This window comes from Mytilus trossulus, chromosome 3 (assembly GCF_036588685.1).
Source record: "Mytilus trossulus isolate FHL-02 chromosome 3, PNRI_Mtr1.1.1.hap1, whole genome shotgun sequence".
Classification (NCBI taxonomy): Eukaryota; Metazoa; Mollusca; class Bivalvia; order Mytilida; family Mytilidae; genus Mytilus; species Mytilus trossulus.
Window position 1 is genome coordinate 30955905 of NC_086375.1, and position 25460 is coordinate 30981364.

The 25460-nt window shown below is 33.2% G+C and overlaps 1 protein-coding gene across 1 annotated transcript; it reads right to left on the bottom strand.

Annotated features, from left to right (window-relative positions):
• Positions 1 to 870: 870 nt before the first annotated feature.
• Positions 871 to 25092, bottom strand: LOC134710662 (metabotropic glycine receptor-like). Its single transcript, XM_063571049.1, has 9 exons — positions 25074 to 25092; positions 23809 to 24274; positions 6792 to 6959; positions 6010 to 6133; positions 5368 to 5676; positions 3089 to 3157; positions 2500 to 2609; positions 1632 to 1849; positions 871 to 1013 (listed from the first exon to the last, which is right to left on the bottom strand). The coding sequence occupies exons 1-9, from the start codon at positions 25090 to 25092 to the stop codon at positions 871 to 873; spliced, it is 1626 nt and encodes a 541-aa protein (XP_063427119.1).
• Between the last annotated feature and the right edge of the window lie 368 nt (positions 25093 to 25460).

The window sequence follows — 25460 nt, forward strand, 5'->3', positions numbered from 1 at the left end:
TATTGAAAGAGCTTACATTAACAATCTTTTACAGTGATGCTTAAAAACATTTTAGAAAATTTCACTGAAGATTGTTCTTAACACTGCAAGGAGATAACTCTATAAATCACGTTGTATAGTAAAGGAAATAAAAAGCTTCTCAATTATCATTACTAGTGTTTGTCAAACAGCTTAAATATATCGACTGAAATTTTTTCGAGATAGTATGAGGATCAAGTTTTTATATTTTTTAATATTTTTCTCATAGGGTGAATGTTAATATTTGGTCAAGATTTTACAAGAATTAAACGAGCCAAATTAATTTAAGTTAAGGGGTTTAGTTTCGCCTTGAATAGAATAAAACAAATATCTATAAGTCTTGCTTACCTTAGGAATAAATATTAACGTCAAGGTTATTGTAACGAACACTTGAATTTGAAGGCATTGGAACAAGTATAGAATATCTGGACCATATGAATTGCCAATCAAATGTCTGGAAAATAATATGCAATGTAGATGTCCACAAATTATTACATAAACTTTGTATAATGACACTTGTGTATTGACATTAGTTTCAAAACATTTATCATATCTTGTCTAACTATCACATACATTTCTCCTCAAAATAAACGATAAACGAATACAATAATAAACGTATTATACTTACTAGTAAAAGTATTCAAGAAACAAAATATATACTAAAGATATTATATATACATGGAAGAGCTTGCTTAAATCATTGTCTTATAGAAAGACATTTATTTTTAATATTGAAAAGGAAGACACACAATGGAAAATGTTGTCGATTTTTAAACAATAAACTATTTTGTGGGTTGTGCATCAATTAGAATCAAACCCTACTATTTACATTGTTAATGTGATTATTTCCACTTACATCAGAATCAAAAGAAAACTTCCGAGCAGGATTCCGTTATATACAGCCCAAGTCATGTATTTACTTTCATTGAAATGTCCAGGTGCCTTTCTCCCAATATAACACATATAAACACCAATCATAAGGAGAAAAGCTTCAACTAAAATGAAAGACAAAATAAAGTATAAGACTTAGAAATATGAGTTTTTGTTTTGTTTTGTTGTTTTATTTTATTTGTTTTTCTAACAAGGTTGATTTGGGTTTTCTTTTATCTTTCTGTTGTCGTTTGTTTTTGTTTTTTGATTTTGTTTTTTGAGGTTGTAGGGAGGTTGTAGATTAAATAGGCAATATTAACTTCTGATTTTTTAAATATTTGATTTGAAAATTAAACAACTTCCTGATTGGTATGTAATGAGTGAAGTAAATAAAATTATTAAATGCAACATGTTTTTGTATGAAATTTTTTCGAAGCCGTCATATAGTTCTAACAATAAGAACTTATTTGGCGAGAAAAGAAGCAAAATGTGAGATGCTTTTGGTATATAATGAATCTAAGCTTCAAAAAGAACATATGCTTACGGTTAAGTATAACTATCTGTTTGGTATAATATTTTATTTCCAATTAGTCTATAATTTTTTTTCTTCTTTAGAAGAGATAATCTCTTTAAATTATTCCTAAATTCTTGAACTCTATATATCAACCTCGATCTTTCCATTATTCAAGTTAATCGATAGCATGAACAGAAACTTGTCTTTCCTTCTTTTTTTAAATACATACCACATTTAATAGCATATAGCCAATAACTTCTCATACAAACTTCATATTTCAGATGATTGGATGTTTTCAAGGTTTGAGTTTTCCTTTTCTCCGATGTAGTCCAAATAAGAAGACATAACGCAAGAATGAAAATAAGTGGAGAAAACCGTTTTAGTAGCTCCTTATCGGGCATGTAAACTATCTTAAATTTGTCTGCTGATCTAAATATAATAGCTATTCTGAAAACAAATGATGAAATAGCATTAACATATAGTAAATACATATTTCGATCAGTAACATATTGATTAAAAATGAATTAACACTCTTATCCAATTCATTTATAGAATGTTTAGTCCTTTCCTGGTATCTATGATGAGTTTATTTATAGTTTCGTTGCATATCAGATGTGTTATAAATAAGGCTTTTTTATTGTTTATTCGGGTGTGAATATGCAATTCAGAAAACAACCAAAATGTGTTGTTTTATGTATGTTAGCAGCATTTATTTTCCTTCTTTTTATTATATTTGCAAATCAATAACTTATGTCATTTGAAAATATAAGGTTACAAATTCCTCTTGCAAAGTTGAACTTCAACAGTTACAGTCATTTTATTGTGACACTGTTGCTTTTTATGCTCTTAAATTTTATCTATTGACAAATCAAGCAGCAAATACTTATTTTCAAAGTATTTGGTTCGACAAAATATCTTTTGCTCCAATCTCAATATCACTAACTCGATTATCTTCATGTGGCCTTTTTACGTCGTTTTTGTTTGAGCTGATGAGTCTATTTTGAAACGAAACGAGCGTCAGGTATGCACTATTCAAATTCTTGTACAAATGATGAGTTTATTTAACAACAATGATTTATTCTCCCATATTTATATACCTCCATGTCTTTGCTACTAGTGCGCCATACATCAAGCAGAATCCGGCATGAAATACCCAGTGCTGTGTAATACAAAGAAATTCTGAAGGCTTTGGAAAGGCAAAAAATCCCTAAAATACAATGGATATTTCATTATTGATCTCATTTTAAAAACCAAATCAGCTCAATTACATGATAAAATATATTGTGTACACGTAAAGGAATCATCAATCGTGCAACTCAATTTAAGTCCAAAGAGATGCGAAAGATATCTAAAGAATATGCACACAAAACCTAGAATAATTAATTATATATGCTACCACTGGTAAAACCTTCATAAATTATTATTATTATTACACTCTTATGTATGCTTGTTGACGGCAAATCAATTAAAGGACATATGTAGAAATTGTTGGAAAACGACAAAGAAAGGTTTTCAAGCAAACGAAGGAATAGTATTTTTTTAATATCTTTTTAAATTGTAACATATATTTTAGAATACTTCATATTCGAACAAATCACAACTGCATTATAAAATATGTAAATGTATCTTTGAAATAAAACGCAATGCATCACTGGGATTTAATAATCTTTAACTTATGATATTTACCGTACTACATATCATTAGACCTCCAAGACACATAAGCATTAAGAAAATAGGACTTCCGGCTTTCATTACCTAGTAATAAAAAATATTTGATACATTAAAAAAAACATTTCGTAATTATTTCTTTTTTTAATTACGTTTACCCCCTACAATCTAATTTTGGTATGAATTACCTCACTATAGATACCAGGAATGAAATTTTGTACAAAGACTCATCAGTGACGCTTGACGTAGGAAAGCCAAATAAAGTACAAATTTGTAGAACATTGAGGATCAAGAAAGAGTCGTTGATTGTCAAAATGTCAGTGCTTAAAAGTAAACAAATCAAAACACCAAACTCCGCGGAAAATTCAAAACGGAAAAGTCCCAAATCCAATGGCAAAATCGAATGCTAAAACACAACAAACAAATTGATAACAACTATCATATTTCTGACTTGGAATATGGCATTTGCCCCTGATTAGGATTACCCGAAATACAGGTCGGTGCCGGTGGTATGATCACCTGCCCAGTATCCACAAAACCTTTTATTTTTCGAAAAACTAGGGTTTTTTTATATTAGGACTAGATTACTTCTGCTGTATTTGGAAAAAAAACTTTGTTCTCAAAGCTCTTCATTCGTACTTAATGTTATTTTAGCAGTACTGATTAGTCTTTGTTGACTGAACAAGCGAACACAAAATAATGCCTATTGTTTTTATTACAAAATGACATAAGAACAATTTATATGTAGTGCATTTCATTTTGACAAACTTTATCAAATTTTGATGAATTTTGTGACAGAAAATTGAAATTATATACCTTCATAGAGGTATTTCCTTCTTGAAAGATTCTTTTGAAGAATTAACCAGGGCGGTTCAAAGAAATGTGCATCGAAGCATACAGCAGAATAGATTGAGTGTGTAGGTAAAGGTGTCTTTTTTGCTTACTAGCTGAACCTTGAAGTCATTTTTCGGTTAGGTAAAGTGTCTTCCTGTAAGAGTAGACTAGTCCCACAGATAACCAATATATCTGTCTGTAGGACTAAATTACTCCAAAATTTTGGTAGTATACCTTACCTAATAAAGACTTTAGCTAACTAACAGGCTTAACAAAGATTCTACCTTTACCGAAACACTCAATTCATTTCCTGTAAAATAATTATCTATGTATGTCATTATTTTTTGTTATTAAAATTAAAAATACACTTTGTTAAAACATTCAATCATTTAGTGTTGCCAATTTGAGTTTAACTGTACAATATGATTTTGTAGTTGAATTCATCCATTAATCAATTAATGTGTATTTCATATTAATTTAATTGCAATCCTCTTTTAAAACTTGTGCTCGTTTTATCTGATTTGCAGACCAGTTTTCAAAGGAATATTTCTCCCTCATGATTATCTTTGAGAGCCCGTAGAGAAAACATTTATAAATTTGTTAAATTAATTTTCCTAAAAGCGTTATTATCAAAAGTTTGATTATTAACGAGAAGCGTTTGAATGTCATGAATATTTTTGAAGGTGAAATTATGAATCCTTAAGCAAGATCTAGACTGATAGGAACATAATTTTCCACGTGTAAATATATATTCTCTATGGGCTTGTCTTTTGGTCAAAGCACGTACGGTGTTACAACTATTTTGCATCGTTTCTCTACAAAAAAAAGAAAAAAAACGCAAAAGACCAATCAAGTTCTATCAGTAGTAATGACACTGGGGGAATAATTTAGTTAGCACGGTTATGGACAGCGACGGCAAACACGTTAAGAGGTCATTATACAGTTCTATTTTATTTATATATTCGTATGGTCGTTGTTACACACAATCAAGCAATTATCCATGACTTCTGTCGATAATATATTTCATACTGAATATTAATAAAGGATTCATTTGTATATACGAGATGTAGTCACCAATATTACAAATTTTCATGAAGTTGGTCAAGTTAATGAATGTTATGAATATTGTTCTACCTATATTATCAAAAAATAAGGTAAATAAAACGGAGGATTACACTTGGTATTATACTAGCCAAACATCTTACTTGTATTGGTTTAAATTAAAAGGTATTCTTTACTGTAGTTTAGATTAACAAAACTAATAAAAAAACAGCTGAAGGACAACTCCGGGTGTGGGAATTTCTCGTTATATTGAAGACATGTGAATGACCTTCCGCTGCTGTTTTTTCTATGGTCAGGTTGTTGTCTCTTTGATACATTCCCCATTTCCATTCTCAATTTTAACATTTAAACGTGTACTTATTCTATGCATTGAGACTTCACAAAATGAATATAAGTCATACCGATTCATCCTTAAAGTAAACTGTAGTTGCAAATAACACTACTATACCAACAAAGGTCAGGAGATTAGCCAATAAAAGCAGGAACCGGAATAAAAATTGGAATTGGTAAAGACATGGTGAGGCATCAACACACTTGGAACATCCCTCTTTACAAGGTAAACACTTATACTGAGTGGAATCAGAAGAATTTTCCAATTTTAAACCACTGAAAGCCTTTACTTGAGCATTCACGTCTGGAAAGTAGTATCCTTTGGTGCAGAAACACTCATAAGCACCTCTTTTAAAACCTTTTCCTTTTAAGAACTTGCACTGAAAAAAAGTTAGATATAAGCATTATTAGATAAGGCATTTTTTACAAAATGTATAGAATTATACTTTCACTGGCAATAAATACATTTCACCATACAGATAATTAATTACGCTGTATTATATTCCTGAGATCGTGCGCCCGTGATATAGATTTAAACTAAATGGTCTCTTTCATTTTGATTTAAAATAATTGAAGGAATTATAATAATATATAGCATCAGTTACATTTGATATTATCATGGTGTAAATATGTGTCAAGTTAAAATAGATGAGCAACATATTCAAAACTGATTGAATTAGAGACAATTCAAGGGTTTTCTAATATTAGATTACTTCTGTAGAAGGACATCTGTGCGTTCCACGAAATACGTCAAAATCACTGTAACTGTGTCTCGAATCTAGGTCACACTGGTTAATGTCAATATTTGTCAACTCTATATCAACTGAAGCTTTGCCTCTAAAATTATATATCATGATTATAATGAGACTACAATTGAATACTAAAGAGAGAAAAATGACAATATTTGTAAAGATGAGTAAATAGTTATCAAAGGTACCAGGGTTATAATTTAGTACGCAAAACGCGAGTTTCGTCTAAATAAGACTCATCAGTTACTCTCATTTCAAAATATTTATAAAGCCAAACAAATAGAAAGTTGAATAGCATTAAGGATGTAAAATTCCAAAAAGTTGTGCCAAATAAAAATTAAAAAGATAAATGGTGCAAAACTTAAATTCTGATAATATAGTCTGAAAATAGCAAGCAAAGATAAACACAGATGTTTCGATAGGTTGAAAAACTATTTTGCTTACAACATATTTCGCACTGACGTTAACGACCTAACGTTGATGTGTCATAAAATTTTGTCTTTTACTTATGCTGTAATTATATATTAATGAATGGATAATATTCTCTTCATTTACTGCACACACCAGTGTTAAAATTCAATATTTGGTTGTTTACTTTGTATATATAAATATAAACCGCCCGTTTTAACTATTTTATATTTTAGTGGTTTAATAGCTATTTTTTTTTTTGGTATGAAATGTATGTTTTTATCCAATAGTTAACTAACATATATATGCCGATAACATCATTTACATGTGACACTTACTGAAACTTGGGTCTTCCTGCTAAATCCAATGAAAATATAGGAGATGCATATGTAACCATCCAAATGTTCCCACCTCCACAGTCGAAGTACGGCTTAGTCCAATGGCCGTCTTCGAGCTTGGCTGAAAGAAAAACCCTATCTTTTCCTGGTAACGAGGTATTACCTGACCTGAAACGAAGCAAACTACGAGTTTAATTTCAACAGATACTTTATTTTTTTCAGAAACTATATACATGAAAATATACGAAGATGTGCCAATATAAAATAAAGAAGATGAAGAATCATTGCAAATGAGGCAAAACATCGACAGAGACTAAAAGAAATATATGATATCGACTATCGATCACCGAATGACCTTTAACAATAAAAACCACATACCACAGAGCATGCTACAAAAGGCTCTGAAATGATTGATTGTTTGTTTTTTACGACACTTTTGGCTATGTCATGGTAGCCAGATTTTATTGGTGGAAGTAGCTGGAGTGCCCGGAGAAAATCACCGACCCTCGATAGGAAAACTGGCAATCCTAGTCAGTTAACACTGGAGTCGTGTGCACCTGCAAGAGCGTGATAAGAACTCACAATATCAGTGTTAGTGATCATAGTAGTGGAACTACTCAGACCCCTCTGCCATCGAGGCCATCTCCCCGAAATGACAAATGTAAAACTATTTAAATGGTAAAATTAACAGCATGATTTATGAACATAAGTAATGAAAGAATAAAAATATGATACACAAAAACTAAAGACAACCATTTAAGTGCAGCCGCATGGCTAACGAACAACACAGACCAACTGTAGGGAGTGAGGGGTTCAAACAGAATTGTTGGATCTGAACCCCCCCCCCCCCCCCCTGACATGGAACAGCTGTGTAACAGCACAAGAAAAACCAGGTATCAAATCGGTCGAAGGGGCTGAACGCATCAAAACAAGATAAGCACAAACTAACTTATAACAACACTGAAGACATGAAGAATAAATCTAACATTTCTTGCAGTTGTTGACAGGTATTCTAAGCACATACCAATGATAAAATATCATGTATCAAAGACTGAAATATCAATCAAAACATATTCAAAATCCAATGGCCTTAGTGAAAAGACGTTTTTAATTGGCAAAGAGAAACATGATCTTGTGTAATACAAAACTATAAATATCTACAGAGTGCTTGAGCATTATAATATATAGGGTTAAAGAAATAACATTTACAGAAATTTTCATCTGTTTAAAGTTCTCACTGGTCACCTTTTAGAATAAGTTAATTTAATTGATTGACAACTTTAGAAGGATTTTTAAACTTAGTTATACATAACACATCTTTGTAATATGATACCTTCGTACAATTTGAAATGTTTTACAATGGTCCTTAAACGGGCAGAGATGGTGACGCTCTGCAAGAAGGAAGCTGCTTTAAGTAGTCAAATCTAAACTTGAGTATGAACGGAACCTGTATCGCTTACTTATATTGATACAAGGTAAAATTCAATTATTATTTAATGCGGCCCAATCTCTTGTCTATCTGATAGATTTTGTTGGACTGTTTTTACCTTTGCCATTAAAGTTCCAAGTTAATCATCAAAAGCTTTTGTTGATGTTGAAATCATTCATTTTGACTTAATATAGCAAGCTTAAAGCTAAAATGCAAAAGCATGATAATAATCATCACTATCGTTCATAAATTAAGAAACCACTTAGAAACTCAGATTCCTATTTCCTCGAGCAAAGTTGAACGTATATGAAGTTGGATATTTAATTAAGTTCCATTAGGTCATAAAGGTTTTTACGTTTCAGTGTGTCTATAGTTAATGTAGAAAAATCCCGAAAATTGCTTCGAACACACGAAACTTATATTAAGTGCTTCTGTTTCTGAGTTCAAAAACTCCTATATGTCATAATGGAGTCCGCTGATAATTTCTATCGTGTAAGCGTATTATTGGATTTTATTATGTCATATTTTTTTCTTTTTTCGGTCTCTCTTTAAAAACCTATAGTTTCGGCAGACAAAAACACGAAGGAAATTGTATAAAGCTCGTCAATCGATGTAATAACTTCAGTTAGTCAAGTTTTTGTCATATTGACTTTTCTAGATCTGTTTTGCTAATGGCAGTTTCTGTTCATTCAGGTATAGTTACCAGTAATGATACTAAAAGGGACAAAAATGTATGTTAAGTGATAAAAAAAACATATAAGAAGTCAACTGAATATTTTAGTCATGTTGATTTAATCGTATTTTTTTTTAATTTCTAATATCATGTAAGGAACATGCTTGAGCACTTAATTTTGTCAGGTTTTATGGAATCTCAAATTTACCTTTGGAGTTTGGAATTTTTGTTAACCCCTTTTGTCGAGGCTTTTTTCCACCGGCTAGGATGAGGTTTAGATTTTATTGAAAAATGTAATACGGATCGAACTCGTAATACAATTACGGGTAAGGATTGATATACATTACGGACATTAAATCCATAAGCCTAGATATGTAATTGATAGTATTGTTATATATCGTATTGTTTAATATATTTCTATGTATATCTTAAACCCTGTCACACTCTTATTACAAGTACTGGATATGATTGAAGTACATTACGGACATAATATTTTTTATGCAACTTATTCGTTTAGAATAATTTGCTGAGAACGCACAATTAGTTTACGGCTACTAACACGCATGCGTGAGCGCACACTACGTTTTAGTTACTTATACATACCAGGCTACGGTTAAATTACTTATACAAATCAGGTTACGTTTTAGTTACTTATACACATCAGGTTAAGGATTTGATTACTTATACTACGGACTTTCTATACTAACGGGACTGGTCACTTATAACGAATTATCAAACTGATCTCGGTCGTAACTGATGTCACGCGACTTTATAGCAAATCATTTCACATTTACGAAGTGTTCTTCATGACTATAGTTAGTACATAAAGTCCTTGCTTATACAAATCAGCTGTTCGGCTGTCTCCGCACGGTAGTTATTCAAAACCATTATATTGCTTGCATTTTAAAACTGATGTGATGTAAATTTTGGAGATATTAATATAATGCACACATGAACGAACATTACATGAATAGTCTTACAGGTATTAAGATAAGATAAGAGATAAGATAAGATGTAAAAAAAAATTTATTCCTATTAAAAGGTCCAATAATTTTGGTATGTGGTATTATAATTTTACATCGTCATAGTGTGGCTTCTGTGAATTTGACACGATCTATCTGCATTTAAATACAAAAGGAGTCCTGACGTGCATGTATGGTCTATCTTATTTTTCGTATGTCCTTTTCAATGAAAAAAGCGAACTTTTATACCCACAAAAATGTTTCTCACCGGCTACAACGAGGTAAGATATATACTGTATATACTATGTTATATACTTCTAAAAACTGTACTGACATATGTGCCACCTGCTGCAAGGAGGTGTGTAATATACCATGGTATTTCATTTTTTTCAAATATAAATAAGACCGTTTGTTTTCTCGTTTGAAATGTTTTACATTGTCACATGGGAGCCTTTTATAGCTGACTATGCGGTTTGGGCTTTGCTTATTGTTGAAGGCCGTACGGTGACCTTTAGTTTAGTCTTACTGATGCATGATTTTTTATTAGTTGTTAGTGGCTTTGAACAAGCTGTCAGATAACTGCGAGTACTCTCAGATCTGACTGTGCATAGTGTCTTTTTGTGTTGGGATGTATAAGTACCCGGCCACGTCCACTTGTATTTTGTCCATCTGATTAGTTAAGCTTTTTTCAACTGATTTTTATAGTTCGTTCTTATGTTGTACTGTTATACCACTGTCCCAGGTTAGGGGGAGGGTTGGGATCCCGCTAACATGTTTAACCCCGCCACATTATTTATGCATGTGCCTGTCCCAAGTCAGGAGCCTGTAATTCAGTGGTTCTCGTTTGTTTATGTGTTACATATTTGTTTTTCGTTCATTTTTTTTTATATAAATAAGGCCGTTAGTTTTTTCGTTTGAATTGTTTTACATAGTCTTATCGGGGCCTTTTATAGCTGACTGCGGTATGGGCTTTGCTCATTATTGAAGGCCGTACGGTGACCTATAGTTGTTAATGTCTGTGTCATTTTGGTCTCTTGTGGACAGTTGTCTCATTGGCAATCATACCAGATCTTTTTTTTAATGTAGTTGTTAATTTCTGTGTAATTTTGGTCTCTTGTGGACAGTTGTCTCATTGGCAATCATACCACATCTTTTTTTTTATATAAACTGTCGTAAGACTACTTACATGTCTCACTGGCTGCAAATATAGACCATGCTATATACCTCTATAGGTTGTAGTGACATTTGTATCCCCGGTTTTTATGAGATCAGATTTAGATCATTTTGTATACCTGAGTCCTCTATAGATTTTACGGACGTTAATCTCAACGGCTACAATGAGGTTAAATATAGACCATGCTTTATACCTCCATAGACTGTAGTGTCATTTGTATCCCGGTTTCAATGAGGGATGATTAAGATTATGGTATTTTCCTCTATAGATTGTTCTGACATATGTATCAAAAGCCACAATGAGGTCAGACATGTATATCTCTTTATACTGTACAGACATTTGTTTCACTGGTTATAATAAGGTCAAATATAGACCATGTTATATACCTCTATAGAATATATATAGTATGTTATAAACTTCTCAAGATTGTATTGACATATTTCTCACCGACTACAACGAGGTCAGATATAGACCATGTTATATAACTCTTAAACTGTTATGACAACTGTCTCAAAGGCTACAATGAGGTCAGATATAAACCATGTTATATATCTCTTAAACTGTTCGAACAATTGTCTCACCGGCTACAATGAGGTCAGATATATATCATGTTATATACCTCTTAAACTATTCTGACAATTGTCTCACCGGCTACAATGAGGTCAGATATAAACCATGTTATATACCTCTTAATACTGAACTGACATTTGTTTTACCGGCTACAATGAGGTCAGATATAGACCATGTTATATACTTCTTTATACTGTACTGACATTTGTCTAACCGGCTACAATGAGGACAGATATAGACCATGTTATATACCTCTTAAGATTGTTCTGACATTTGTCTCACCGTCTACAATGAGGTCAGATATAGACCATGTTATATACCTCTTTATACTGTACTGACATTTGTCTAACCGGCTACAATGAGGACAGATATAGACCATGTTATATTCGTCTTAAGACTGTTCTGACATTTGTCTCACCGTCTACAATGAGGTCAGATCTAGACAATGTTATATGCGTCTTAATATTGTACTGACATTTGTCTCACCAGCTACAATGAGTTCAGATATAGACCATGTTATATACCTCTGAAGGTTGTACTGACATTTGTCTAACCAGCTACAATGAGGTTAGATATAGACCATGTTAATTACTTCAAAGAATGTAAGACTGTTCTGACATTTGTCTCACCGGCTACAATGAGGTCAGATTAAGACCATGTTATATTCCTCTTAAGATTGTACTGACATTTGTCTCACAGGCTACAATGAGTTCAAATATAGACCATCTTATATACGTCTCAAGATTGTACTGACATATGTCTCACCAGCTACAATGAGTTCAGATAGAGACCATGTTATAAACCTCTCAAGAATGTACTGACATTTGTCTCACCGGTTACGATGAGGTCAGATATAGACCATGTAATATTCTTTTTAAGGATGTACTGACACATGTCTCACCCACTACAATGATGTCAGATATAGACCATGTTATATAACTCTTAAACTGTTCTGACAACTGTCTCACCGGCTACAATGAGGTCAAATATAAACCATGTTATATACCTCTTAATACTGAACTGACATTTGTTTTACCGGCTACAATGAGGTCAGATATAGACCATGTTATATACTTCTTTATACTGTACTGACATTTGTCTAACCGGCTACAATGGGGACAGATATAGACCATGTTATATTCGTCTTAACACTGTTCTGACATTTGTCTCACCGTCTACAATGAGGTCAGATATAGACCATGTTATATACTTCTTAATATTGTACTGACATTTGTCTCACCAGCTACAATGAGTTCAGATATAGACCATGTTATATACTTCTTTTTACTGTACTGACATTTGTCTAACCGTCTACAATGAGATCAGATCTAGACCATGTTATATGCGTCTTAATATTGTACTGACATTTGTCCCACCAGCTACAATGAGTTTTGATATAGACCATGTTATATACCTCTGAAGGTTGTACTGACATTTGTCTCACCAGCTACAATGAGATTAGATATAGACCATGTTAATTACTTCCAAAAATGTACTGACATTTGTCTCACCGGCTAAAAGGAGGTCAGATATAGACCATGTTATATATTTCTTCATACTGTAAAGAATGTACTGACAATTGTCTCATCGGCTACAATAAGGTCAGATATAGACCAAGTTATATTCCTCTCAAGATAGTTCTGACATTTGTCTCACCACCTACAATGAGGTCACATATAGACCATGTTATATACGTCTCAAGATTGTACTGACATTTGTCTCACAGGCTACAATGAGGTTAGATATAGACCATGTTAATTACTTCCAAAAATGTACTGACATTTGTCTCACCGGCTACAATGAGGCCAGATATAGACCATGTTTTATACCTCTCTAGAATGTACTGACATTTGTCTCATCGGCTAAAATGAGGTCAGATATAGACCATGTAATATACGTCTCAATATTGTACTGACATTTATCTCACCAGCTACAATGAGTTCAGATAGAGATCATGTTATATATCTCTTAAACTGTTCTGACAATTGTCTCACCGGCTACAATGAGGTCAGATATAGACCATGTTAAATCCGTCTTAGTTATATAAGACTATACTGACATTTGTCTCACCAGCTACGATGAGGTGAGATATAGACCATGTTATATACCTCTTAATACTGAACTGACATTTGTCTAACCGGCTACAATGAGGTCAGATATAGACCATGTTATATACCTCTTAATACTGAACTGACAATTGTTTTACCTGCTACAATGAGGTCAGATATAGACCATGTTATATACTTCTTTATACTGTACTGACATTTGTGTAACCGGTTACAATGAGGACAGATATAGACCATGTTATTTTCGTCTTAAGACTTTTCTGACATTTGTCTCACCGTCTACAATGAGGTCAGATCTAGATCATATTATATGCGTCTTAATATTGTACTGACATTTGTCTCACCAGCTACAATAAGTTCAGATATAGACCATGTTATATACCTCTGACGTTTGTACTGACATTTGTCTCACCAGCTACAATGAGGTTAGATATAGACCATGTTAATTACTTCCAAGATTGTAAGACTGTTCTGACATTTGTCTCACCGGCTACAATGAGGTCAGATCTAGACCATATTATATTCCTCTTAAGATTGTACTAACATTTGTCTCACAGGCTACAATGAGTTCCAATATAGACCATGTTATATACGTCTAAAGATTGTACTGACATATGTCTCACCGGTTAAAATGAGGTCAGATATAGACCATAATTTATACCTCTTTAGAAAGTACTGACATTTGTCTCACCGGTTACAATGAGGTCAGATATAGACCATAATTTATACCTCTTTAGAATGTACTGACATTTGTCTCATCGGCTAAAATGAGGTCAGATGTAGACCATGTTATATACGTCGTAAATTGTTCTTACAACTGTCTCACCCGCTACAATGAGGTCAGATACATATGTTATATACCTCTTAAACTATTCTCACAATTGTCTCATCAGCTATAATGAGGTCAGATATGAACCATGTTATATATCTCTTAAACTGTTCTCACAATTGTCCCACCGGCTAAAATGAGGTCTGATATAGACCATTTTATATCCGTCTAAATTATATAAGACTGTACTCACAATTGTCTCACCAGCTACAATGAGGTCAGATATAAACCCTGTTTTATTTTTCTTAATACTGTACTGACATACGTTTTACCGTCTGCAATGAGGTCAGATATAAACCATGTTATATACTTTTTCATACTGTACCCAAATTTGTCTAACCAGCTACAATGAGGTCATACATAGACCATGTTATATACGTCTCAATATTGTACTGACATTTATCTCACCAGCTACAATGAGTTCAGATAGAGATCATGTTATATATCTCTTAAACTGTTCTGACGATTGTCTCACCGGCTACAATGAGGTCAGATATAGACATGTTATATACTTCTTAATACGGTACTGACATTTGTTTTACCGGCTACAATGAGGTCAGATATAGACCATGTTATATACGTCTCATGATTTTACTGACATTGTCTCACCAGCTACAATGAGGTCTGATATAGACCATGTTATATACCTCTCAATATTCTACTGATATATTTCGCAATGGCTACAATGAGGTCAAATAAAGACCATCTAATTTTCTTTTCAAGGATGTACTGACATATGGGGCAATATGCTCATTGGTTTCTCCATAGGTCGTAATGGTAACGTTATCTTCTGTTGCTCAGCCCATATCGTAAACTTGTATATGTATGATGGCTTGTTTCGAAGCTGAGACATTTTTACATATGTGGTTAAATTTTCGGGGTACGAAGTGTGATTCATTTTTCCGTAATTTAGCAAACCCCGAGTATCCTTTTGCGATATCGCTCCTCATGGTAAAAAATCCCAATTTTAACACAATAAGTTCTTTGAAATTTTAATACTTTGAACACATTTCATAGCTCCATGGTTTTTACACATTTATTCTGTGTTCCCTTATTTTCTAAATTAACACTAATGGTTCAGCTCAGTCATTTGTTTATCATAGAAATGTGTCAAATATCACTACACAGAGATTTTTTGTTTACACGTGACTTTTGTGTTCCTCATTTCAAGGCGCATTAGGGGTATTGTCCCATATGTCTTACCCGCTATAATGAGGTCAGATATTGACCATGTTATATACCTCTAAGTCCCTATTGTTCCTACCATAGCAGTTCCAATAAATAATCATATGCGGTACGTTAACCGATATGTAGATTATCTAAAAGGATTAAGACTCGCTCAAAGTCTTTATCTGACCTCATTTAGCTGGTGAAACAAATGTCAGTACAATCTTCAGAGGTATATAACATGGTATATATCTGATCTCAATGTAGCCGGTGAGACAAATGTCAGTACAATATTAAGACGCATATAACATGGTCTAGATCTGACCTCATTGTAGACGGTGCGACTAAAGGTTAGAACAAATAAAGAGATATATAACATGGTTTATATCTGACCTTATTATAGCCGGTGAGACAATTGTCAGAATAGTTTAAGAGGTATATAACATGATATATATCTGACCTCATTGTAGCGGGTGAGACAAATGTCAGTACATACTATAAAGGTATAAAACATGGTCTATATCTGACCTTATTGTAATCGGTGAGACAAATGTCAGTACATTCTTATGAGGTATATAATATGGTCTCTATCTGAACTCATCGTAGCTGGTGAGACAAATGTCAGTACAATCTTGAGACGTATATAACAAGGTCTATATGTGACCTCATTGTAGGTGGTGAGACAAATGTCAGTCCTATCTTGAGAGGAATATAACATGGTCTAGATCTGACTTCATTGTAGCCGGTGAGACAAATGTCAGTACATTCGTTACAGTATGAAGTAGTATATAACATGGTCTATATCTGACCTCATTGTAGCCGGTGAGACAAATGTCAGTACATTTTTGGAAGTAATTAACATGGTCTATATCTAACCTTATTGTAGCTGGTTAGACAAATGTCAGTACAACCTTCAGAGGTATAGAACATGGTCTATATCTGAACTCATTGTAGGTGGTGAGACAAATGTCAGTACAATATTAAGACGCATATAACATGGTCTAGATCTGACCTGATTGTGGACGGTGAGACAAATGTCAGTACAATATTAAGACGTATATAACATGGTCTATATCTGTCCTCATTGTAGACGGTGAGACAAATGTCAGAACAGTCATAAGACGTATATAACATGGTATATATCTGTCCTCATTGTAGCTGGTTATACAAATATCAGTACAGTATAAATAAGTATATAACATGGTCTATATCTGACCTAATTGAAGCCGTTAAAACAAATGTCAGTTCAGTATTAAGAGGTATATAACATGGTCTATATCTGACCTCATCGTAGCTGGTGAGTCAAATGTCAGTACAGTCTTATATAATTTAGACGGATATAACATGTTTATATCTGACCTCACTGTAGCCGTTGAGACAATTGTCAGAACAGTTTAAGATATATATAACTTATCTCTATCTGAACTCATTGTAGCTGGTGATATAAATGTCAGTACAATATTGAGACGTGTATAACATGGTTTATATCTGACCTCATTGTAGACGGTAAAACGTATGTTACATGTAGTACAGTATTAAGAAAAATTAAACAGGGTCTATATCTGACCTCATTGTAGCTGGTGAGACAAATATGAGTACAGTCTTATATAATTTAGACGGATATAAAATGGTCTATATCAGACCTCAATGTAGCCGGTTGGACAATTGTCAGAACAGTTTAAGAGATATATATAACATGATATATATCTGACCTCATTGTAGCGGGTAAGACAGTTGTAAGAACAATTTACGACGTATATAACATGGTCTATATCTGACCTCATTTTAGCCGATGAGACAAATGTCAGTACATTCTAGAGAGGTATAAAACATGGTCTATATCTGACCTCATTGTAACCGGTGAGACAAATGTCAGTACATTCTTGAGAGGTATATAACATGGTCTCTATCTGAACTCATTGTAGCTGGTGAGACAAATGTCAGTACAATCTTGAAACGTATATAACATGGTCTATATGTGACCTCATGTAGGTGGTGAGACAAACGTCAGTACAATCTTTAGATGAATATAACATGGTTTAGATCTGACCTCATTGTAGCCGGTGACACGAATGTCAGTACATTCTTTACAGTATGAAGAAGTATATAACATGGTCCATATCTGACCTCATTGTAGCTGGTGAGACAAATGTCAGTACAATTTTCAGAGGTATATAACATGGTCCATATACGAACTCATTGTATCTGGTGAGACAAATGTCAGTACAGTCTTAAGACGTATATAACATGGTCTATATCTGACCTCATTGTATCCGGTTAGACAAATGTCAGTACAGTATAAAGAAGTTTATAACATGGTCTATATCTGACATCATTGTAGCCAGTAAAACAAATGCCAGTTCAGTATTAAGAGGTATATAACATGGTCTTTATCTGACCTCATCGTAGCTGGTGAGACAAATGTCAGTACAGTCTTATATAATTAAGACGGATATAACATGGTCTATATCTTACCTCATTGTAGCCGGTGAGACAATTGTCAGAAAAGTTTAAGAGATATATAACATGGTTTATATCTGACCTCATTGTAGCCGATGAGAAAATTGTCAGAATAGTTTGAGGTATAATATAGATATAGGAAGATGTGGTGTGAGTGCCAATGAGACAACTCTCCATCCAAATAACAATTTAAAAAGTAAACAAGTATAGGTTAAAGTACGGCCTTCAACACGGAGCCTTAGCTCACACCGAAAAACAAGCTATAAAGGGCCCCAAAATTGCTAGTGTAAAACCATTCAAACGGGAAAACCAACGGTCTGATCTATATAAACAAAACGAGAAAAGAGAAACACGTATATATTACATAAACAAACGACAACTACTGTACATCAGATTCCTGACTTAGGATAGGTGCAAACATTTGCAGCGGGATTAAACGTTTTAATGGATCCAAACCTTCTCCCTTTTTCTGAAACAATAAAATAACATCACAACATCGAAAAATATACGATAAAATATCAATTGGCAGACTTAACTCAATCAAAAAACGTATGATTACACAATGAACTATATCTGACCTCATTATAGCAGGTGAGACAATTGTCAGAATGGTTTAAGAGGTATATAACATGATATATATCTGACCTCATTGTAGCTGGTGGGACAGTTGTCAGAACAATTTACGAGATATATAACATGGTCTATATCTGATCTCATTGTAGCCGGTAAGACAAATGTCAGTACAATCTTAGGAGGAATATAACATGGTCTAAATCTGAACTCATTGTAGCTGGTGAGACAAATGTCAGTACAATATTGAGACGTATATAACATGGTCTATATCTGACCTGATTGTAGCCGGTAAGACAAATGTCAATATAGTATAAAGAAGTATATAACATGGTAAATATCTGACCTCATTGTAGCCGGTAAAATAAATGTCAGTACAGTATTAAGAGGTATATAACATGGTCTATATCTGACCTCATTGTAGCCCGTGAGACAATTGTCAGAATAGTTTAAGAGGTATATAACATGATATATATCTGACCTCATTGTAGCCGGTGAGACAATTGTCAGAATAGTTTAAGAGATATATAACATGGTTTATATCTGTCCTCATTGTAGCCGTTGAGACAATTGTCAGAATAGTTTAAGAGGTATATAACATGGTCTATATTTGACCTCATTATAACCAGTGAAACAAATGTATGTACAGTATAAAGAGATATACATGTCTGACCTCATTGTGGCTTTTGATACAAATGTCACTACAATCTATAGAGGTATAAAGCATGGTCTATATTTAACCTCATTGTAGCCGTTGAGATTAACGTCTGTAAAATCTATAGAGGACTCAGGTATATAATATGATCTAAATCTGATCTCATTGAAACCGGGGATACAAATGTCACTACAATCTATAGAGGTATATAGCATGGTCTATATTTGTAGCCAGTGAGACATGTGAGTAGTCTATAGAAGTATATATAAAAAAAGATTTGGTATGATTGCCATTGAGACAACTGTCCACAAGAGACCAAAATTACACAGACATTAACAACTACATTAAAAAAAAAAGATGTGGTATGATTGCCAATGAGACAACTGTCCACAAGAGACCAAAATGACACAGGCATTAACAACTATAGGTCACAGTACGGCCTTCAACAATGAGCAAAGCCCATACCGCATAGTCAGTTATAAAAGGCCCCGATAAGACAATGTAAAACAATTCAAACGAGAAAACTAACGGCCTTATGTATATAAAAAAATGTGTAAGGGTTCCGCGGAACCCAGTGTCTCGCCTACTTTTGCTGTACATCGCAGGCTCAACAAAAATGAGGAAAAAACTCAATAAAATATTCCTCTTGATACAATCTCCTGATTGTAAGAAGTTTCTGTCTAAGTTTGGTTAAAATCCAGGATTGCTTATAAATCTAATATATGTTTTGAACACAACTGCAGACTGTAAAATTGAGAAAGGAAATGGTGAATATGTCAAAGCGACAACCACCCAACCATAGAGCAAACAACAGCCGAAGGCAACCATTGGGTCTTCAATGTAGCGAGAATTCCCGCACCCGTAGGTGTCCTTCGGCTGGCCCCTAAAAATATGCATAATAGTATAGTGATAATGGACGTCATACTAAACTCCGAATTATACACAAGAAACTAAAATTTAAAATCATACAAGACTAACAAAGGCCAGAGGCTCCTGACTTGGGACAGGCGCAAAATTGCGGCGGGGTTAAACATGTTTATGAGATCTCAACCCTCTCCCTATACCTCTAGCCAATGTAGAAAAGTAAATGAATAAAAATACGCGCATTAAAATTCAGTTCAAGAGAAGTCCGAGTCCGATTTCAAAAGATGTAACAAAAGAAAATAAATAAAATGACAATAATACATAAATAACAACAGACTACTAGCAGTTAACTGACATGCCAGCTCCAGACCTCAATTAAACTGTTTGTACATGTATGTATGGTTAACTGAAAGAAAATCTAAGTCCATTTAAAAGTAAAATACGAAAAAAAAAGGATTTATTTTTTTACAAAATTTACCTCTGGATACTATTTTATGATCATAATTAAGTTTCTGTCCAAGTTTGGTACAAATCCACGATAGTTTAAGAAAGTTATTTAAATTTTAAAAACTTTAATCACAGGGTGAATGTAATGTTTCCCCGCAGAAAAACTAAGTCCCTTAAAAAAGTAAAATATGGAAAACATGGATTTATTTTTTTACAAAATTCACTACTATCTTATGATCATAGGGTCCGAGAACACAATTAATTCGTAGTGCATTTCTTTTAGAACATAAAAGAAAATTAAAAAAATTCCACCTGCGCTTTCTCAACGAAATTTTTACAGTGTGTTGTACTACTTTTGGGAAAAATTATATCAAAATTATAGAAAACTTCATCACCTCTAACTCAAAATATGGACAATTTTGTGTTTAGGGTGTCTTGAAATCTTTTGACAGCTTCCGAAGTGCTATTTTTTAACCTTTTTCAGCTGGACCAAATCACTACTTTCCTGTAAAATTCTGGACCCAATTTTTTTTACAGTGTAATTTTACTTACAATTTGAGGCATTAAACATGGAGAAATAAATTTGGAAGGGGTATAAAAATTATTGGCAAGTAACCAACTGTTAACACTAGGGACTATAACGAAAATCAAGGGACGACAATTGTGGTCTCGGACCATAAACAAGCTTCTGTCCAAGTTTGGTACAAACCCAGGATAGTTTAAGAAAGTTAATAAAATTCTAAAAACGTTAACCACAGAGTGAATGTAATGTTTCCCCGTAGAAAAACTAAGTCCATTTATAAGTAAAATTTGGAAAAAATGGAATTTTATTTTTACAAAATTTACTTCTGGATACTATCTTATGATCATAAACAAGCTTCTGTCCAAATTCAGTAGAAATCCAGTATAGTTTAAGAAAGTTATTAAAATTTCTAAAACTTTAACCACAGAGTGAATATTTGTGGACGCCGCCGCCGCCGACGACGACGACGGAATGTAGGATCACTTAGTCTCGCTTTTTCAAATAAAGTCGAAGGCTCGACAAAAATGAACGAAAAACAAATATGTCACACATAAACAAACGACAACCACTGAATTACAGGCTCCTGACTTGGGACAGGCACATACATAAATAATGTGGCGGGGTTAAACATGTTAGCGGGATCCCAACTCTCCCCCTAACCTGGGACAGTGGTATAACAGTACAACATAAGAACGAACTATAAAAATCAGTTGAAAAAGACTTAACTAATCAGATGGACAAAATACAAGTGGACGTGGCCGGGTACTTATACATCCCGACACAAAAAGGCAAAATGCAGTCAGATCTGAGAGTACTCACAGTTATCTGACAGCTAGTTCAAAGCCACTAACAACTAATAAAAAAAATCATGCATCTAAGACTAAACTAAAGGTCACCGTACGGCCTTCAACAATAAGCAAAGCCCAAACCGCATAGTCAGCTATAAAAGGCTCCCATGTGACAATGTAAAACATTTCAAACGAGAAAACAAACGGCCTTATTTATATTTGAAAAAAAATGAAATACCATGGTATATTACACACCTCCTTGCAGCAGGTGACACATATGTCAGTACAGTTTTTAGAAGTATATAACATAGTATATACAGTATATATCTTACCTCGTTGTAGCCGGTGAGAAACATTTTCGCGGGTATAAAAGTTCGCCTTTTTCATTGAAAAAGACATACGAAAAATAAGATAGATCATACATGCACGTCAGGACTCCTTTTGTATTTAAATGCAGATAGATCGTGTCAAATTCACAGAAGCCACACTATGACGATGTAAAATTCTAATACCACATACCAAAATTATTGGACCTTTTAATTGGAATAAAAAATATTTTACATCTTATCTTATCTCTTATCTTATCTTAATACCTGTAAGACTATTCATGTAATGTTCGTTCATGTGTGCCTTATATTAATATCTCCAAAATTTATATCACATCAGTTTTAAAATGCAAGCAATATAATGGTTTTGAATAACTACCGTGCGGAGACAGCCGAACGGCTGATTTGTATAAGCAAGGACTTTCTGTACTAACTATAGTCATGAAGAACACTTCGTAAATGTGAAATGATTTGCTATAAAGTCCCGTGACATCAGTTACGACCGAGATCAGTTTGATAATTCGTTATAAGTGACCAGTCCCGTTAGTATAGAAAGTCCGTAGTATAAGTAATTAAATCCTTAACCTGATGTGTATAAGTAACTAAAACGTAACCTGATTTGTATAAGTAACTAAAACGTAGCCTGGTATGTATAAGTAACTAAAACGTAGTGTGCACTCACGTATGCGTGTTAGAGCCGTAAACTAATTGTGCGTTCTCAGCAAAATTATTCTAAACGAATAAGTTGCATAAACAATATTATGTCCGTAATGTACTTCAATCCTATCCATTAATTGTAATAAGAGTGTGACAGGGTTTAAGATATAAATAAAAATATATTAAACAATACGATATATAACAATATTATCAATTACATATCTAGGCTTATAGATTTAATGTCCGTAATGTATATCAATCCTTACCCGTAATTGTATTACGAGTTCGATCCGTATTACATTTTTCAATAAAATCTAAACCTCATCCTAGCCGGTGGAAAAAAGCCCCAACCCAGACGGTTTTGGGTTGTCTGTGGTTTCCGATAATAAGATTAGAAAAGAATCACCTATAAACGGGATTAACTCTTTTAAGGGTTGACTAATATATACGGCAATCTTAGTTTGATTGTAGATATTGTTTTCCTTTTGATTTGTATTAAAACAATATCACTCACTTTTCTAAAATTTACTGAAAAAACAAAACAAAACTGTTAAAATCATCAATCAAGGACAATGTTTAACATAAGGAATCTGCTAACGACTTTAAATATGCTTAATGAATTGTATTTTTCTTAATTGGTATAGAAACGTCATTTCTGAGCAAAATTGTGTCTAGTTCTGGGAAAGGATTATCATATTCTGCGTGATATAGATTTTTCTTTATAAAAAGTCAGTCTTCTTTGGACATGTTAAACAATTTTACCAGACTAGAACATTTTTTTTTAATAAATAAATGTATCCTGAAATCTGAAAGAAAGATATTTATTACACAAAACTAAATAATTTACAATTTATTACCTATATTTGGTTTTCGACACTGTACTTGTTACATTTTCCCAGATCCTGTTCTTTAGGTCAAAATACCACACAGTTTTGTTGTCCTGATAGGTATATGATAGAGATATATCATGAGCAAACAAAATCCCATTCTTACGGTAAGCGTATGGTGCAAACAAAGAATATTTTGAATAAATCACTGGTTCTAATGCTATGCATGCTCCGAATAATGTTGCATGGCTAATTACAATATTCCTCACTAGAGAGAAAAACATTTCATCAGTGAAGTAATCGAGTGAACCATTATTTTCAAGAATCACTGATGTGATGAAGTTTGATGTAAGAATTGCAGGTTGAACATATGTTTCCCATTCTGTATGGTTCACGTTCAGGTCCAAAGTCTCTTCGGTACCACCCGTGCAGGGATTTTGTTCGATTCTGCTTACATATTCTAGAGCCAGTTTTGCAGCTTCTTTGTCAGTACCTCCTGTTCAAAAATACAAATTGTAATGAATATTTTAGATTTCGTAATGGGACCTCTGTAGAATACCCACTGGTGTTCTAAAATTAAGTTAAACAAAAATAGCTATGGGGTATCTGGTCACTTTTATGAATTAAATATAGTTATAACTGATCTGTTTTTGGTTTTGGACACTTCTTCTAAAATGGTACTGCATGTTGAAGCCCTCTATTTATCTTTTTCAAAATTACAAAGAAATACAAATCATGTTATTTTAGAGGAAATGTTAGAACACATAAACAATAGTTAATTGCAAATTTTTAGATTACAGTTGTTTTATTTTTCTTTATTTTCAAAAAGTAGTTATGTGGGTTTTTTTCTTGTTTTAACCTAGTGGTCAGCCGTAGTTTGAAAGATAAATATATCCAACAATAGTAGTATATCTCTATTAAATAGTTACTTAAGATTGGTTGAGCGAAACAAAATCCCGATCACTAAATTAAAAAGGGAAGAAACATATCAACCATTAGAGGTTTTTAACGGAAAAACAGACACTGAGCAACTATAAAAAAAACCAAACGCTAACTTATTTAGAAACGGACGATTTGATAACAACTGCCATATCCATGACATGGTACAATACTTATTAAGATAAAATTCACAAATGAAAGGTATTCAACAGCAGCTACAAAACGATGTTCATACTTCTTTTTTTTTGTATAGCTTCTTATATACATTTTAATTTCATCACTTCTTTTTTTGTGGTCGAGGTGTTTTTAAATTATATTTCTAGCCAATAACTTAGATTTTGTGATTATCCAATTACTGCATGATCCAATGGTCATTTATAAAGCGGAAAAGAACCGTATGGGTGAAGTTAAATTCGTTTAGAAGAAGAAAAAGGAGGAGTTTTACATTTACTATCCTTTTGCTGGACAGGATAGGAGAATTTTGGTCTGGTAATGACTGACAACTTTTTTCCCCAGCAGAGATTGAAAATGAAAATCGAGTCCATTAAATAAGCACATCATAGATACCAGGACTGAATTAAGTATATACGCTAGACACGTGTTTCTTCTGCAAAAGACCCAATCAGTGACGCTCGGATCCAAAAAAGTTAAAAAGGCCAAATAAAGTAAGAATTGGAAAGCATTAAGTACCGAAATTCCTAAAAGTTTTGCCAAATACAGCTAAGGTAATCTATGCCTCAGGT

Excerpts from the sequence above, each read along its gene's own strand:
- LOC134710662 (XM_063571049.1), bottom strand. Across the intron at positions 3,158-5,367 it reads TTTACTTTAAGGATGAATCG|GTAATGAAAGCCGGAAGTCC; the intron begins GTATGACTTATA and ends TTTTATTACTAG. Across the intron at positions 1,850-2,499 it reads CTAGTAGCAAAGACATGGAG|AATAGCTATTATATTTAGAT; the intron begins GTATATAAATAT and ends ATTTGTTTTCAG.